General features: G+C 42.4%; 1 protein-coding gene across 1 annotated transcript in view; it reads left to right on the plus strand.

Moving 5' to 3' along the window:
- dock3 (dedicator of cytokinesis 3) overlaps window positions 1-15504 on the plus strand; it is an 821127-nt gene that overhangs the window by 770638 nt on the left and 34985 nt on the right. The window contains exons 37-40 of the mRNA XM_048606243.1: window positions 3777-3918; window positions 5088-5254; window positions 7334-7420; window positions 12267-12446. Coding sequence (XP_048462200.1) covers window positions 3777-3918; window positions 5088-5254; window positions 7334-7420; window positions 12267-12446 — 576 coding nt within the window. The remainder of the gene's footprint in view (window positions 1-3776; window positions 3919-5087; window positions 5255-7333; window positions 7421-12266; window positions 12447-15504) is intronic.

Raw genomic sequence — 15504 nt, forward strand, 5'->3', positions numbered from 1 at the left:
AGGCCTCAAGTCTGTTCCACCAATTTGGTGATATCATGGCAGATCTGTGGCCTAACTCCATGTAGCTGCCTTTGGCCCATATCCCATAATACCTTTGCTTAACAAAAAGTTGTCTATCTCAGATTTAAAATTAAGAACTGATCCTGCATCCACTACCATTTGTGGAAGAGAGTTCGAAACCTCTACCACCGTTTGTGTGTACAAGTGCTTCGTAATATCTCTCCTGAATGGTCTGGCTCTAATTATCAGACTAAGTCCCCTAGTTCTAGAATCCTCACCAGTGGAAGTAGTTTTTCTTTATCGACCCTGTCTTTTCCTGTTAATATCTTGAAGACTTTGGTTAGATCAGTTACCCTTTTAAATTCTAGAGAAAACAGGCCTAATTTGTGTAATCTCTCCACATATCAACTCCTTAAATCCAGGTATCATTCTTGTAAACCTAGATTGTACTCCCTCCAAGGCTAATCTATCATTCCTAAGGTGTGGTGCCCAGATCTGCTCTCAGTGCTCTAAGTGAGGTCTGACCATGGTTTTGTATAAGTGGTGCATAACTTCAGCATCCTTGTAGTCCAATCCCCTAGATATAAAGGCCAGCATTCCATTAGCTGTCTTTATTATTTTCTGCATCTATTCATGACATTTTAAAGATCTATTCACCTGACGTCCCACGTCTCTTCGGACGTCAGCTGTATTTAACTTCATACCACCTAGAAAGTACCCTTTAATCAATCCAAGATGGACAATCTCACAGAGATAGCAGGAACTGCAGATGCTGGAGAATCTGAGATAACAAGGTGTAGAGCTGGATGAACATAGCGGGCTGAGCAGGAAGGCTGATGTTTCAGGCCTAGACCCATCTTCAGAATTTTCTGAAGAAGGGTCTCGGCCCGAAACATCAGCCTTCTTGCTCCTCTGATGCTGCTTGGCCTGCTGTGTTCATCCAGCTCTACACCTTGTTATGGACAATCTCACAATTGCTTTCATTGAAAACAAGGCATGTAACATTCCATAGGGAGATAAAGAAAAAGGAGGAGGCACGAGGAAGAAGAAAATTAACTTTGTGGCAATACTGGAGGAGCTTGATTCATGTGCTAGTATTCATCCCAGTTATAAGCTGCCTTTCTGGTTAAAACCAGTGTTAATCAGAACACCAGCAAACACAAGCAAGAAATCAATCATCAACCATGTCTCCATCTCCTTGTCCTGTGATACTGTTGGCTGATATAAGGAAATTCAATTATATTTTTTAATCATTTGCTAATTCTATTATTGCTTATGAAAAATGTGAAGCATGCATCTTTTTAATTTACATTTTTTTTACTATTTGCTACAAAGATATATACACAGCTTCTTCACAGCAATTGCTTACCCCCAAGAAAATGATAGGCCCATAGCAGAACCTGAACCACTTCAACATGCTGCAGGTTATTCAGTGCTTTGGCAATTTATACCCTTACAGGCAATCTTGTCCTTTGGATCAAATTTCTTGCTTTTAAATATAGTGTGAGGTGGTGATACTTGTCACTCTATTGATGTCATCTGCTTAAATATGTAATCACTGACTTTTATAATGTGGCATTTGCCTTGTATTTGGCAGTGCCCACCATCTCTGTGTTTGTGCATTAATAAATTGCTGTCAGGCTGTTGCTGAATATTAGTTTTGTTTATATATAAGATAGCATTGTAGTTCAGAGCCACCAGATGTTCACAGCCTGCAACTACAGCATCACTCAGAGCTATGTATGGAAGAAATACTAACATAACCGAAATGGCAGTTTGTACAACTCATGACTTTTAGATTTGTTTTTATGTCAACAACAAAAATTGAAGTTTGCAGATAGGAAGTGCATTGTCTAATATTTAACAGACTTTATCATTTGTATCTACGTATCTAGATTATTTAGTTGTATTGAGCACAGCAACCCAATGTATTAATTTTTTAGGTACCAACAGACTGACTGTGTATAAGAGATAACAAGGTGTAGAGCTGGATGAACACAGCAGGCCAAGCAGCATCAGAGGAGCAGGAAGGCTGACGTTTCAGGCCTAGACCCTTCTTCAGAAATGGGAGAGGGGAACGGTGTTCTGAAATAAATAGGGAGAGAGGGGGAGGCGGATAGAAGATGGATGGAGGAGAAGATAGGTGGAGAGGAGACAGACAGGTCAAAGAGGCGGGGATGGAGCCAGTAAAGGTGAGTGTAGGTGGGGAGTTAGGGATGAGATAGGTCAGTCCAGGGAGGACGGACAGGTCAAGGGGGCGGGATGAGGTTAGTAGATAGGAGATGGGGGTGGAGCTTGAGGTGGGATGAGGGGATAGGTGGGAGGAAGGACAGGTTAGGGAGGTGGGGACAAGCTGGGCTGGTTTTGGGATGCGGTAGGGGGAGGGGAGATTTTGAAGCTTGTGAAGTCCACATTGATACCATTGGGCTGCAGGGTTACCAAGCGGAATATGAGGTGCTGTTCCTGCAACCTTCGGGTGGCATCGTTGTGGCACTGCAGGAGGCCCAGGATGGACATGTCGTCTGAGGAATGGGAGGGGGAGTTGAAATGGTTCGCGACTGGGAGGTGCAGTTGTTTAGTGTGAACCGAGCGTAGGTGTTCCGCAAAGTGGTCCCCAAGCCTCCACTTGGTTTCCCCAATGTAGAGGAGGCCACAACGGGTACAGCAGATACAGTATACCACATTAGCAGATGTGCAGGTGAACATCTGCTTGATGTGGAAAGTCTTCTTGGGTCCTGGGACGGGGGTGAGGGGAGAGGTGTAGGGGCAGGTGTAGCATTTCCTGCGGTTGCAGGGAAAAGTGCCGGGTGTGGTGGGGCTGGAGGGGAGTGTGGAGCGGACAAGGGAGTCATGGAGAGAGTGGTCCCTCCAGAAAGCAGATAAGGGTGGGAAGGGAAAAATGTCTTTGGTGGTGGGGTCGGATTGCAGATGGCGGAAGTGTCGGAGGATGATGCGTTGGATCCGGAGGTTGGTGGGGTGGTACGTGAGGACGAGGGAGATTCTGTTTTGGTTGCTATTGCAGGGAGGGGGTGTGAGGGATGAGTTGCGGGAAATGTGGGAGACACAGTCGAGGGCGTTCTCAACCACTGAGGGGGAGAAGTTGCGGTCCTTGAAAAACGAGGACATCTGAGATGTACGGGAGTGGAATGCCTCATCCTGGGAGCAGATGCGGCGGAGGTGAAGGAATTGGGAATAGGGGATGGCATTTTTGCAGGAAGGTGGGTGGGAGGAGGTGTATTCTAGGTAGCTGTGGGAGTCGGTGGGCTTGAAATGGATATCAGTTTACAGGTGATTGCCAGAGATGGAAACAGAGAGGTCCAAGAAGGAGAGAGAGGTATCAGAGATGGTCCAGGTGAACTTAAGGTTGGGGTGGAAGGTGTTGGTGAAGTGGATGAACTGTTCGAGCTCCTCGTGGGAGCATGAGGCGGCACCAATACAGTCATCAATATAACGGAGGAAGAGGTGGGGTTTAGGGCCAGTGTAGCTACGGAAGAGGGATTGTTCCACGTAACCTACAAAGAGGCAGGCATAGCTTGGGCCCATACGGGTACCCATGGCCACCCCTTTTGTCTATAGGAAGTGGGAGGAATTGAAAGAGAAGTTGTTGAGGGTGAGGACGAGTTCGGCTAAGCGGATGAGGGTGTCTGACTGTATATTTCCTTTTCTTGTCATTTTAGATGTTCTTTAGACTGTAAGTTCTTCTTTTCATCCTTTTGTGTGATGCTGATTATTTCTTCCATCTGAATCTTCCGTTATGTTCTTTCTATTGACATCAGAATAAGGAGTTTGTGTGTCGTGGTCATGATTATGAAAGGCTGGAGGCCTTTCAGCAGAGGATGCTGACTGAATTTCCACAAGCTATTGCCATGCAGCATCTCAATCAGCCAGATGAAACCATCCTGCAGTCTGACGCACAGTGTATCCTTCAATCTTGAGCTGGTTGTGGCTGCGAAGAACTCATCATCACAACCCAGAAGGTCCTAGGTTTAGTTCAGTGCATTGTTCAGCAACAGTATAGGGACATTACCATTGCCCTCAACTACCATGAGAGAAGAGTAAATAAATCAGGGTTCCTTGTATTGGCCCCTGCCCAATGTAAGAAATCAAACTTAGTCGTAATGCCCTCTATGGAAAATGGCCAGACAACACTCACTGACTAGTTAAACACATGAAGCGAAGTCAGTGTAAGGTAACCAGGGACTGCAAATGTCCATGGAATCAGGTGCCAGCAAATGGCACCACTTTCAGGAGAGAAAGAGGGAAAATTGGAAAAAGCACTGTTAAGCAATAAAAATGGAAAATGCAGGAAATATTCAGCAAGTTAAGTGGCAACTGTGGAGAGAGAAACTTTTCATCAGAACAATCCACCTGATCTGCTGAATATTACCAGCATTTTCAATTTTTATCTCGGATTTACAGCATCTGTAATATTTTGTTTTTTGTAACTGATTATCAACCTGAATGAATTTAGGAATGGTAACAGCATAGTAGTAATGTCCCTGAATTGTAATCCAGAACCCCAGGCTGATGGTCTGAGGAGAGATAGTAGGAACTGCCGATGCTGGAGTCTGAGATCACAAGGTGTGGAGCTAGAGGAACACAGCAGGCCAGGCAGCATCAGAGGAGCAGGAAAGCTGACGTTTCGGGTCCCAACCTTGTTATCTATGATGGTCTGAGGACATGGGCTCAAATCCCACAATGGCAAATGGTGAAATTTGAATTTAATAAAAGTCTGGAATAAATAGCTGGTCTAATGGTGACCATGTAACCACTGTTGATTGTTGTAAAAACCCATTTGGATCATTAGTGTCAAAGGGGAGAAAACCTTCCATCTTTACCTGGTCTGGCCTCCATGTTACTCCTGACCCACAGCAATGTGGTTGACTCTTAATCAGGGAGGGATAATAAATTCTGGCCTGCTAAGTGACACCCGCACCTCATGAACAAATTTTTTAAAAACTAATGCTGCCTGTCTGTTAACTAGAGAATTTAGTGATGATTGTAATTACCAATTGTAGACCTTGTTCATGAAAGGTCATGAAGAAGAGTAGATTTTGCTGTGTTATTTCCTTTGACATTGTGGTTAGATCTGCAAATTTATGCAGTGTGCCCAATTCCAGAGAATGTAGAAGTTCTCCAGATGGAGAGAGTTCCAGACCGTATCAAGAGCTTTTACCGCGTAAACAATATCAGCCGCTTTCGATATGATAGACCCTTTCATAAAGGTTCAAAGGACAAGGAGAATGAGTTCAAGGTGAGTGTAATATGCAACCACTGATCCCATACCCTCTCCCACTCTTCATGAGGAGTGGAAGGAAAAATTGACATAACTGGCTTACTCTATGCTGCAAGAAACTCATATTTGTTGTTTATAATATGATGCTGCACAGGAAGTAGTAATGACATTTATTGATGAAGGCCATCAAATGGAGGTAGTCATCCATGAAATGTGCTGCTATAAGTCTTAGCAAAACTGGAGAATATGAAACAAAAATAGAAAATGCGTTCAAGCCCAGCAGGTTTGGTAGCATCTCTGCGCAAAGGGGGAAAACAAACGTAAAATTAAGTAAAAGTTGGAAATGAACACACTGGACCTCCTGGGAGCTGTACTTTAAAGTTAACAAGACGAACCAAGTGTTAATCAAGTGTTTTTGAGCTTGAAAGGTTTGAAATGAACAACAAAATCATGGGTAAACTTTAGGAGGTTGAGAGGTGACGTTTTAAAGATTTATTAGATCATGAGGGGCATAGATAAGGTGAAAAGCAAAGGTCTTTTCCCTTGGTTGGGGGAATTCAAAACTAGGGGGCATTTTTTAAGGTGAGAAGAGAAAGATTTAAAAGGGACCTGAGGGGCAACATTTTCACACAGAGTGGTTCATGTATGAAATGAACTGCCAGAGGAAGTGGTAGATGCAAGTAGTTATAACATTAAAAAGACATTTTGACAGGAACATTAATTGGAAAGGTTTAGAGGGATATAGGCCAAACGCAGGCAAGTGGGACTAGGTTAGTTTGGGAAACTTGGTCAGCATGGACAAGTCGGACTGAAGGATCTGTTTCCGTATTACAGGACTCTGTTTCGTTGTAGAAAGTTTAGAGAAGATTGTTAGGATGATCCCTGGTATGGAGGGATTGTCTTACAAGCAAAGACTAAACAGGTTGGAACTCTACTCACTAGAGTTTAGAAGAATGAAAAGTGATCTCATTGAAACATATAAGATTCATAAGTAGCTTGACATAGTAAATGCTGAGATGATGTTTCCCCTCGTGGGAAAGTCTTAGACCAGAGGGTATAGTCTCAGAATACAGGGGCGTCAATTCAAGACTGAGGAAGCATTTCCTCTGAGGGGTTTGAGAGTTTTTGGAACTCCTTGCCACAGAGACCTATAAAGGCAGAGTCCTTGTGTGTATTTAAGAGTAAAATGGATAGATTTTTGACCAGAAGAGGAATCAAGGGTTATGGGGAACGAACAGAAAAGTGAACATGAGGAATATTGTATCAGCCATGATTCTATTGAATGGCAGAGCAGGCTCAAGGGACCGAATGGCCTATACTTCTTCCCATTTCCTATGACCTAATGAAAGAAATGCTGGCGTTAGAGACAGTCCAGAAAAGGTTCACTAGTCTCATCCCAAGGTTAGAGGGACTATCTAATGAGGAGAGGTTAAGTAGGTTGGGCTTGTACTCATTAGAGTTTTAAAGAAAGAGACACAACCTTGTTGAAACACATAAGATTCTGAGAGGGTTTGACAGGATAGATTATTTCCTGTTGTGAAGAGTCTAGGATCAGAGGGCATAATCTCAGAGTAAGGGGTTGTCCATTTAAGACCGGGATGAAGATTTTTTTTCTTTCATAGGATAGTGAATCTGTAGAATTCTTTACTGCAGAGAACTGTAGAGGCTCAGTAAGTATATTCAATGCTGAGATAGACAGATTTCTGATCATCAATGGAATCAAGGACTGTGGGGATAAGGCAGGAAAGTGAAACGGAAGATTATTGATCAGCCATCATTTAATTGAATGGCAGAGCAGAGTCACTGAACCGAACAGCCTAATTCTGCTGCCACCATCTTATGGTGTAATACGTTTCGGAGTCATCTGATCATAGTAGGTCATAGTAGGTTAGGTTAACATTGTCCCCAGAATTTGTAGAAAATATGACGTACTGCAAGTGTGTGTGTGTGTAATATTCTGTAACCTGTGTGTATGGAGGAGAAAGTTACTGGGCCTACATATACTGGGGTGACGCAACATGCTGGGCCACAGTGAATTCAGTACTGGTAAAAGTTTGTCTCAGTAATGATTTTGCATCATCATCTGCCCTACTGTAGAGTCTTTGGATTGAACGTACTACCCTGACCCTTACACACAATTTGCCTGGAATTTCCCGCTGGTTTGAAGTGGAGAAGAGAGAGGTGGTAAGTTCCTATTTCCTGTTTCTATGTTGTTACCCCAGGGAAACAGAAATGATTTTACAATTCCCTGTGTCAAGAGCAGTCTCTCTTCATGAGGCTATTGAATCGCAGAACCCTCTCCACTTGAATTAGTTATTTCTATTTTTGGGTCTTTCAAACCCAGCACTGGCAGAAAATGTTTAAAAGGCCCATTGCACCAGATCCTAATCATACTTAAAAGAACAGAAGGCAAGACAAGGTAATTTCACAAGGAACCGTGAGATGATGCCCAAGTGGGATTAAAAAGCATAAGATGACAGGGAATACTGAAGGGTTCTGTTACTCTATCAACAATGATAAGTTGAGGAATTTGTAATTTGAAGTCTAGGAAAGATTGAGGGAATAAGTTAAACCTCACTGACTTGATGGGATCTTATGGATTCAAGTTTTTGTAAATGATGATCCATGCAATTTCCATTAAGTTTGACCAGCAAGATTCTATTAGTTTGCCACTTAGTGGATTTGGTTAAAATGAATCACTTTCAAATTAGAACTGGTAACATTGCGTAGAATTTAATGCTTCCCAAGGAGACAAACTGGGAGACAGGGTGTCTGTAAAAATGGGTGGAAAGACCGAGTGTGAAAATACTGTCGTCTTCCCAAACCCCCATTTACTTTGGGGTGGGAAAATTTGACGACATCATTCCTGCCCAGAAGCCAATGGAGGTCATCAAGTGGCCATTTAAAACAGATAACCCAGAAAAGTGCATGATCTGTATCTTTCCCTCCCTGAGACTTGTTTATGTGGAGGAATGTCCACCTGAACCTTCATCCCAGATCTACTGTGGCTCATTGGAAACATGCTGTCTGGAGTGTATTAATACCCAAAGTCTATGTAAAGTTAGCTTATCAAAGTCTGGGTAATGGTGAGGCACTTCAGCTGGCCATGACATCTCTGGGGTACATGAAGGAGAACTTTTATCATTGTTTACATAAATGATTCTGCTGGAAATATGCACCTTACAAACACCAATTAAGGTCATGAGCAAGTTGCCTATAATATTCCTCCCCCATCAAATGTCTTTAAAGAAGGGTTACAAAGTTTCAGTCTGTATTGACTTGGTTGATCACAATCACTACAATGGGGTGAGTTGGGCTAAGGACATCAGAATGGATTCACCTGGTCATTCAGTTTTTGTATGCTACAGAACATGGACAGAATTTTATGCTTTCACTGGAGGTGAGCCTGGGGGAAGGAAGAGCATTCAGTTAGGTGGAGTGGTATCACATCTGAATCCTGATGCCTTCTAGCCTGCACCAGAATTCATTTTTGTGCAGGAAGGCCCCTGGCCAATCTTCTTGCTCCACCACCAATTGAAGTCCCTATGTGGTGAATCACAGACCATTTAAAGATCTTATCTAACTACTGTTGAGGCTAACGCATTTCCAGGTTGGCCAGTTGCCATGTAACCTGCACATGATGCCAAATTGTACAGGCCCCTCATCACCTTGGTGGTGGAGGGGTGGCAATGGCAGGTCTCTTCATCAGAAAGAATCATCACCTGATTGGGATAATTGACATGGGTGGGGGGGATGATGGCTGATGGTTGCCAACCCTCTGACCCCTCTCCCATGACCCCCACTGCACAACACTGAATTCAGTTGTGGTGTGGTTCCTTCATGATCCCAGAACCTGGGGGATGGCCTTCCAGCAGTAGCCACCTCAGTGATGCTGTTGAGTAGAACAGCAGCCACACAAAGATTGGCCAGCAGCTCTGTCTAGACAGGACATCAGTTCCAGAGTCTTGAGAAGTGTATGAAGGCCCGGCACTGCCTGACTGGTGTATGGTTTGGCAGATCTTCCTCAGATGAGACAGCTTGAGTCTCTTGCCCGGTCTCCAAACAGAAGAAACCCCTAGTGCTACAATTTGGCATCCCTTGTAATGACAGTATTTCTGCTCAATGTTGTCATGTGATAAGTTGCAAATCTTATCTTATCTTTATCTTATAGAGCATTTAATATTTTGTATTAGCTCATCTCTGAATTCACTCAATTCCTAAATAGTTTTATGATTTTGGCTTCAGCCACCCCAACAAAAGCCCATGCGTTTATCATATCTAGAATCATGGAATCCCTATGGTGCTGAAACAGGCCATTTGGCTCATTGAGTCTGCGAAGACTATCCCACCCAGACCCAGCACCCTACCCTATCCCTATAACCACGTATTTGCCATGGCTAATCCATCTAGTTTACACATCCCTGGACACATAGGGCTATTTAGCACAGTCAATTCACCTAACCTGCACATCTCTGAACTGTGGGAGGAAACTGGAGCACCCAGTGGAAACCCACAAAGACACAGGTGAACATGCAAAATCCACACAGACAGTTACCCAAGGCCGGAATCGAACCCAGGTCCCTGCCACTTTGAGCTAGCAGTGCTAATCACTCTGCTCCCCTAATATGAAAAAACTCCTCAAATGAAGAACAACTATTCTTGAATTTGAATTTCACAGTTTGAACCTCTTGTATTCCAGTGTCATTGTATAATCCGATGTAGTGCTAATATAGTTTTGAGATAACATTATTGTGTTGCAAACCTCAATCTGGCCACTTCTTAGTCACGTTTCTTTCCTGAATTTCACCACAGCATCTTACTGGCTTAGTGAATGAAGCCACCATCCAGTACAGTATTAAAACAAGACGTTCCCAAGCTGGACTCCCAATCTGTGTTGATCTTTACTGACTGCTGCTTTGGAGCCCTGCAACTGAAAACTCTGCATTTTTCAGGGCGTACATGGATTTTAGTAAAGCCTTTGACAAAGATCGACATGGTAGACTCGTTAGTAAAGTTACATCACGTGGGACTTGGAGAGCTTGCCAAGTGGATACAAAATTAGCTTGATGGTAGGAGACAGAGGATGGTAATGGAGGGTTGTTTCTCAGACTGGAGGCCTGTGACCAACGGTGTTCCACAGGAATCAGTGCTGAGTCCACTTTTGTTTGTCATTTATGTAAACAATTTGGACGAGGATATAGGAAACATAGTAAGTTTGCAGATGACACCAAAATTGACAGTATAGTAGACAGTGAAGAAGGTTATCTAAGGTTACAAAGGGTCTTGATCAATTTGGCCAATAGGCCAAGGAGTGGCAAATGGAGTTCGATTTGGATAAATGCGAGGCGTTGCATTTTGGTAAGACGAACAAGGGCAGGACTTACACAATTAATTGTCTGGTCCTGGGGAGTGTGGTTGAACAGAGACCTAAGGGTTCAGGTACATATTTCTTTGAAAGTTGTGTCACAGGTAGGGAGGGTGGTAAAGAAGGCATCTAGCACAGTTGCCTTCATTGCTCAGACCATTGAACATAGGAGCTGGGACGTCATTTTGCAGTTGTACAGGACTTTGATGAGGCCACATTTGGAGTACTGTGTACAGTTCTGGTCACTCTGCTATAGGAAGGATATTATTAAATTGAAGAGGATGCAGAATAGATTTACAAGGAAGTTACTGAGACTGGAGGTTTTGAGTTAGGGAGGCTGGATAAGTTGGGATTTTTTCACTGCGATATAGGAGGTGAGAGTTGAAGTTATAGTGGTTTATAAAATCATGAGGGGCATTGATAAGGTGAATCGCAAAGATCTAGGGTAGGGAAATGCAAAACTAGACTGCATAATTTTAAGATGAGAGGGGAAAAAAATTTAAAAGGGACCTGAGAGACAACTTTTGTATATGGAATGAGCTGCCAGAGGAAGTGGTAAGTGCAGGTACAGTTACTGCATTTAAAAGACATTTTGACAGGTACATGAATAGGAAAAGTTTAGATGGATATGGGCCAAACTCAAGCAAACAGGATTAGTTTAGTCATAGCAACTTGGTCAGCTAGGACAAGTTGGACCGAAAGTTCTGATCCCATGCTGTAAGACTCTGACTCTATATCCAATCCTGGAGGCCATCCAGTGATTGGAGCCATCCAGCTTGGAATTGTTCAATATAGGAAAAATAGGACTAAGAAGCAGGAGTAGATCATTTGACCCTCGAGCCTACTCTGGCATTCGATAGGGTCATAGCTAATCTGATTGTGGTCTCAACACCACCTTCCTATCTATCATTGACTCCCTTGTCTATTAAAAATCTAACTAAAGACCCTGTCTCCACTGCTTACTGAGAAAGAGAATTCCATGCACTAAAAGAACTCAGAGAAAAAAAGGTTCTTTTATTCTTTATCTGAGAAATGGAGACATTCTTTTCTAAACTCAGTCGTCTAGTTCTGGTCTGTCCCACAAGAGACAACATGTTATGTGTTTTCACCCTAATCAAGTCCTCTCAGGACTTTATATATTTCAATAAGATACCTCATATTCTTCTAAACTGCAATACATAAGAGGCCCAACCAACTCAACCTTCTATCAAGAAGTCCCTCATCCAGGAATGAACTGGGTGAATCGTCTCTAAACCGATTCTAATGCATTTGTATCTTTTTACAAATAAGATCAAAAACGTACATAGCACTCCAGGTATGGGCCCACCAAGACCCTGTACAACATTATAGGATATGACTCAGGATTGTTCAAATCCTGCAAGGTCACCCCTCTCCCTATTTCTGTAACCTTTTCCAGGCTAAAATTCTAGATATCTGCACATGCCTAATTCCCAGCTTTTGTGCATTCCTGGTTATAGCCGCTCCACCATTAATGGCTGCGCCTTTAGCTGGCTAGACTACAAGTTCTGGAAAACAGTCCCTAAACTTTTCACCTGCTTCATTTTCTTTTACTGTGCTTCATAAAGCATCTTGGGACATTCTACCTTGTTAAAATGCCTATATTAATGCAAGTTGCTGCTATATTTTATGATTGATTTTTAACAGTTGGAAGTGAGCCCCTTAGAAAATGCTATCTATGTTGTGGAAAACAAAAACCAGGAGCTGCGGACTCTCATCAGTCAATACCAGCACAGGCAGCTGCACGCCAACATTAATCTTCTCAGCATGTGTCTTAATGGAGTGATAGATGCTGCTGTCAATGGAGGAATAGCCAGATACCAAGAGGTAAGGGTCATTTGGAGCAGGCCTGAAATTGCAGTTAGGAACAGTGAAGCAGAACCAAAATAGAAATGGAAGGTGCTGAATGTTCAGACATGAGAATTTTGAGAAACAGTGTGATAGCACTTACAGCCCAAATTAAGCATTAATATCTTTACTAGATTTGGTAGGAATATCACTTAACAACATATCCATTAGCAATACACCTGCTAATAAATATACCCATTGGTAACAAACATATTATCGGGAGTTATATAAACAATCACAGAGAATAGACAACCACTTGTCAAATGTAGCCTTCAGCAACTGATTGAATTGCTCATAAAAAGACGGGATCACCTTTTGAAACAACTTTTATGCCTTTCTTTCCAAGGTGAGTAGCATTTTTCATTGGCAACTTCATATTATCAAAATCCACCTCAAGTCAATCGTATGCCACAGTTGTCCAATGAGGCAAATATTTCTTTGTTTCTATGATATTAGAGACTGCCTCAGTGTTGTACATCTGTTTTAACTTTTCTCTATGGCACAGATGTCTTTCAGATTATTATCAATATACACAACAAGCGCAATCTCCTTTGATCACAAATACTTCAGAATTACAAGATTAACAATTTCAGCCCTGCAAGTTACAGCAAAGTCCCACCTGTCCTAGAAAATTTTCATCATGTGTTTGAATAGATTGACTGGAATAACTGTAAGTGTTGCCTGGGGAATTAAAGATCAAGTTTATCTGATTTAACATATGAAAAACATATATTCTTATCGATTTAGTGTCTTGGCATTTCAAACAAAGAGTAACTGTGACATCATCATTCAACATCAGTTTGCACCACCATCTGCAGCTTTCAAACATTTAAATTAACTAACAGGCATTTTGTTTCATGACGTAGATGAAGTTTCAAAGTTCTAATTTGGCACCAAAATTAAACAAAACTTTGAAGAATGCCTGTGCGGTTTCAATCCAATTTTACAACATTTGTTTGTCTTGAATGTGTTATTTTACAACATTTGTTTGTCTTGAATGTGTTATTTCCTATTATAGGAAAGACTCTTTATCTGCAATGAAAATAGACTACAGCTTTTAACACATTAATTTAGTGCAAAATTCATAATTTATGAAGGTGGAGTTGGTCAGTTTCTGTACACCTGTCTGTAGCAAATAGCATTCTGTATTTAATTTGAACTTTAGATACTCCTCTGGGTTATTCTCTCAAATCTCAATGGGCAGAATCTTATAGGAATCTAAGTGCCATGGGCTATGCTGCAGTTTGTGGTAGAATCAGATGAGAAGTCTAACATGATGCCAGGAGCATCTTGTTCCATCATGTATGCTTTTGCCAATCGGTGAGGTAAGTATCTCATTAGACAGTGGCAAGTTGCCAATTAAGGGGGATTATAGCTTGTTAAAAACCTTTTGATTGGGGAAAACATCACGGCAGTACTTAGACAGGGTATTCCTGAGGGATCGTCCAGTGAGGCTGTATGGGTGGAATTGAAAAATAAGAGGAAGGTGATCACTTGAAGAGATTGTACTATAAGCCCCCCAATAGTCAATGGGAAATTGAGGACCAGATATGTAGGGAGATCACAGATAGCTGTAAGAATAATAGGGTTGTAATAGTAGGGGGATTTTAACTTTCCAAACATTGACTGGGACTGCCATTGTGTTATGGCTTGGATGGGGAGGAATTTGTCACGTGTGCTCAGGAAAAATTTCTAAATCAATATGTAGACGGCACAACTAGAGAAGGAGCAAAACTTGATCTCCTCTTGGGAAATAAGGCAGGGCAAGTAACTGATGTGTTAGTGGGGGAGCACTTTGGACCAGTGGCCTTAATTCTACTAGTTCTAAAATAGTTAGGGAAAAGGATAGGTATGGTCCACGAGCTAAAGTTCTAAATTGGGGCAAGGCCAATTTTGATGGTATTAGACAGGAACTTTCAAAAGTTGGTTGGGGATGCTGTTCGCAACTAAAGGGACATCTAACAAGTGAGAAGCTTTCAAAGGCAAGATTAGAAAGAGTTCAGGGCCAGGAGTTGTTAATGTGAAGGGCAAGATTGGGCAGGAATAGGAACATTGGATGACTGGAGATATCGAGGCTCTGGTCAAGAAAAAGGAGGCATATGTCGGGTATAGGCAGCTGAGATCAAGTGAATCCCTTGAGGAGTAGAGTGGACTGTACGACTAGACTTCAAAGGGAAATCAGGAGGGCAAAAAAAGGATGTGAGATAGCTTTGGCAGATAAGGTAAAGGAGAATCCAAAGAGATTCTACAAATATATTAAGGCAAAACAGAATGTAGGGAGAGAATAGGGACCCTTAAAGATCAAGGAGATTGTCTATGTGTGGAGCCACAAGAGATGGGTGAGATCCTAAGCGAATATTTCTCATCAGTATTTACCATGGAGAAAGACATAGAAGCTAGGGAACTCGGGGAGGTTAATAGTGATGTCTGAAAAGAGTTCACAGTACAGAAGAGGTGCTGGAGGTCTTAAAATGCATAAAAGTAGATAAATCCCCAGGACCTAATCAGGTTTATCCCAAAACTTTGTGGGAAGCTAGGGAAAAAATTGCAGGGCCCCTAGCAGAGGTATTTATCTCATCAACAGCCATAGGTGAGGTGCTGGAAGACTGGAGGGTGGCTAATGTTGTGCCATTATTTAAGAAAGGTTGCAAGGAAAAGACAAAGTACTACAGACCTGTGATCCTAATGTCAGTGATAGGTAAGTTGTTGGAGGGGATTCTGAGACACAGGACCTACATACATTTGGAAAGGCAAAGACGGCTTAGAAATAGTCAGAGATAGTAGGAACTGCCGATGCTGGAGAATCTAAGATAACAAGGTGTAGAGCTGGATGAACACAGCAGGCCAAACAGCATCAGAGGAGCAGGAAAGCTGACGTTTCGGGTCTAGACCCTTCTTCAGAAATGGGGGAGGGAAAGGGGATTCTGAAATAAATAGGGAGAGGGGGGAGGCGGATAGAAGATGGATAAGGGAGAAGATGGGTGGAGAGGAGACAGATAGGCGAAGAGGCGGGGGTGGAGCCAGTAAAGTGAGTGTA

The sequence above is a fragment of the Rhincodon typus genome, chromosome 16 (genome assembly GCF_021869965.1).
Source record: "Rhincodon typus isolate 14 chromosome 16, sRhiTyp1.1, whole genome shotgun sequence".
Classification (NCBI taxonomy): domain Eukaryota; kingdom Metazoa; phylum Chordata; class Chondrichthyes; order Orectolobiformes; family Rhincodontidae; genus Rhincodon; species Rhincodon typus.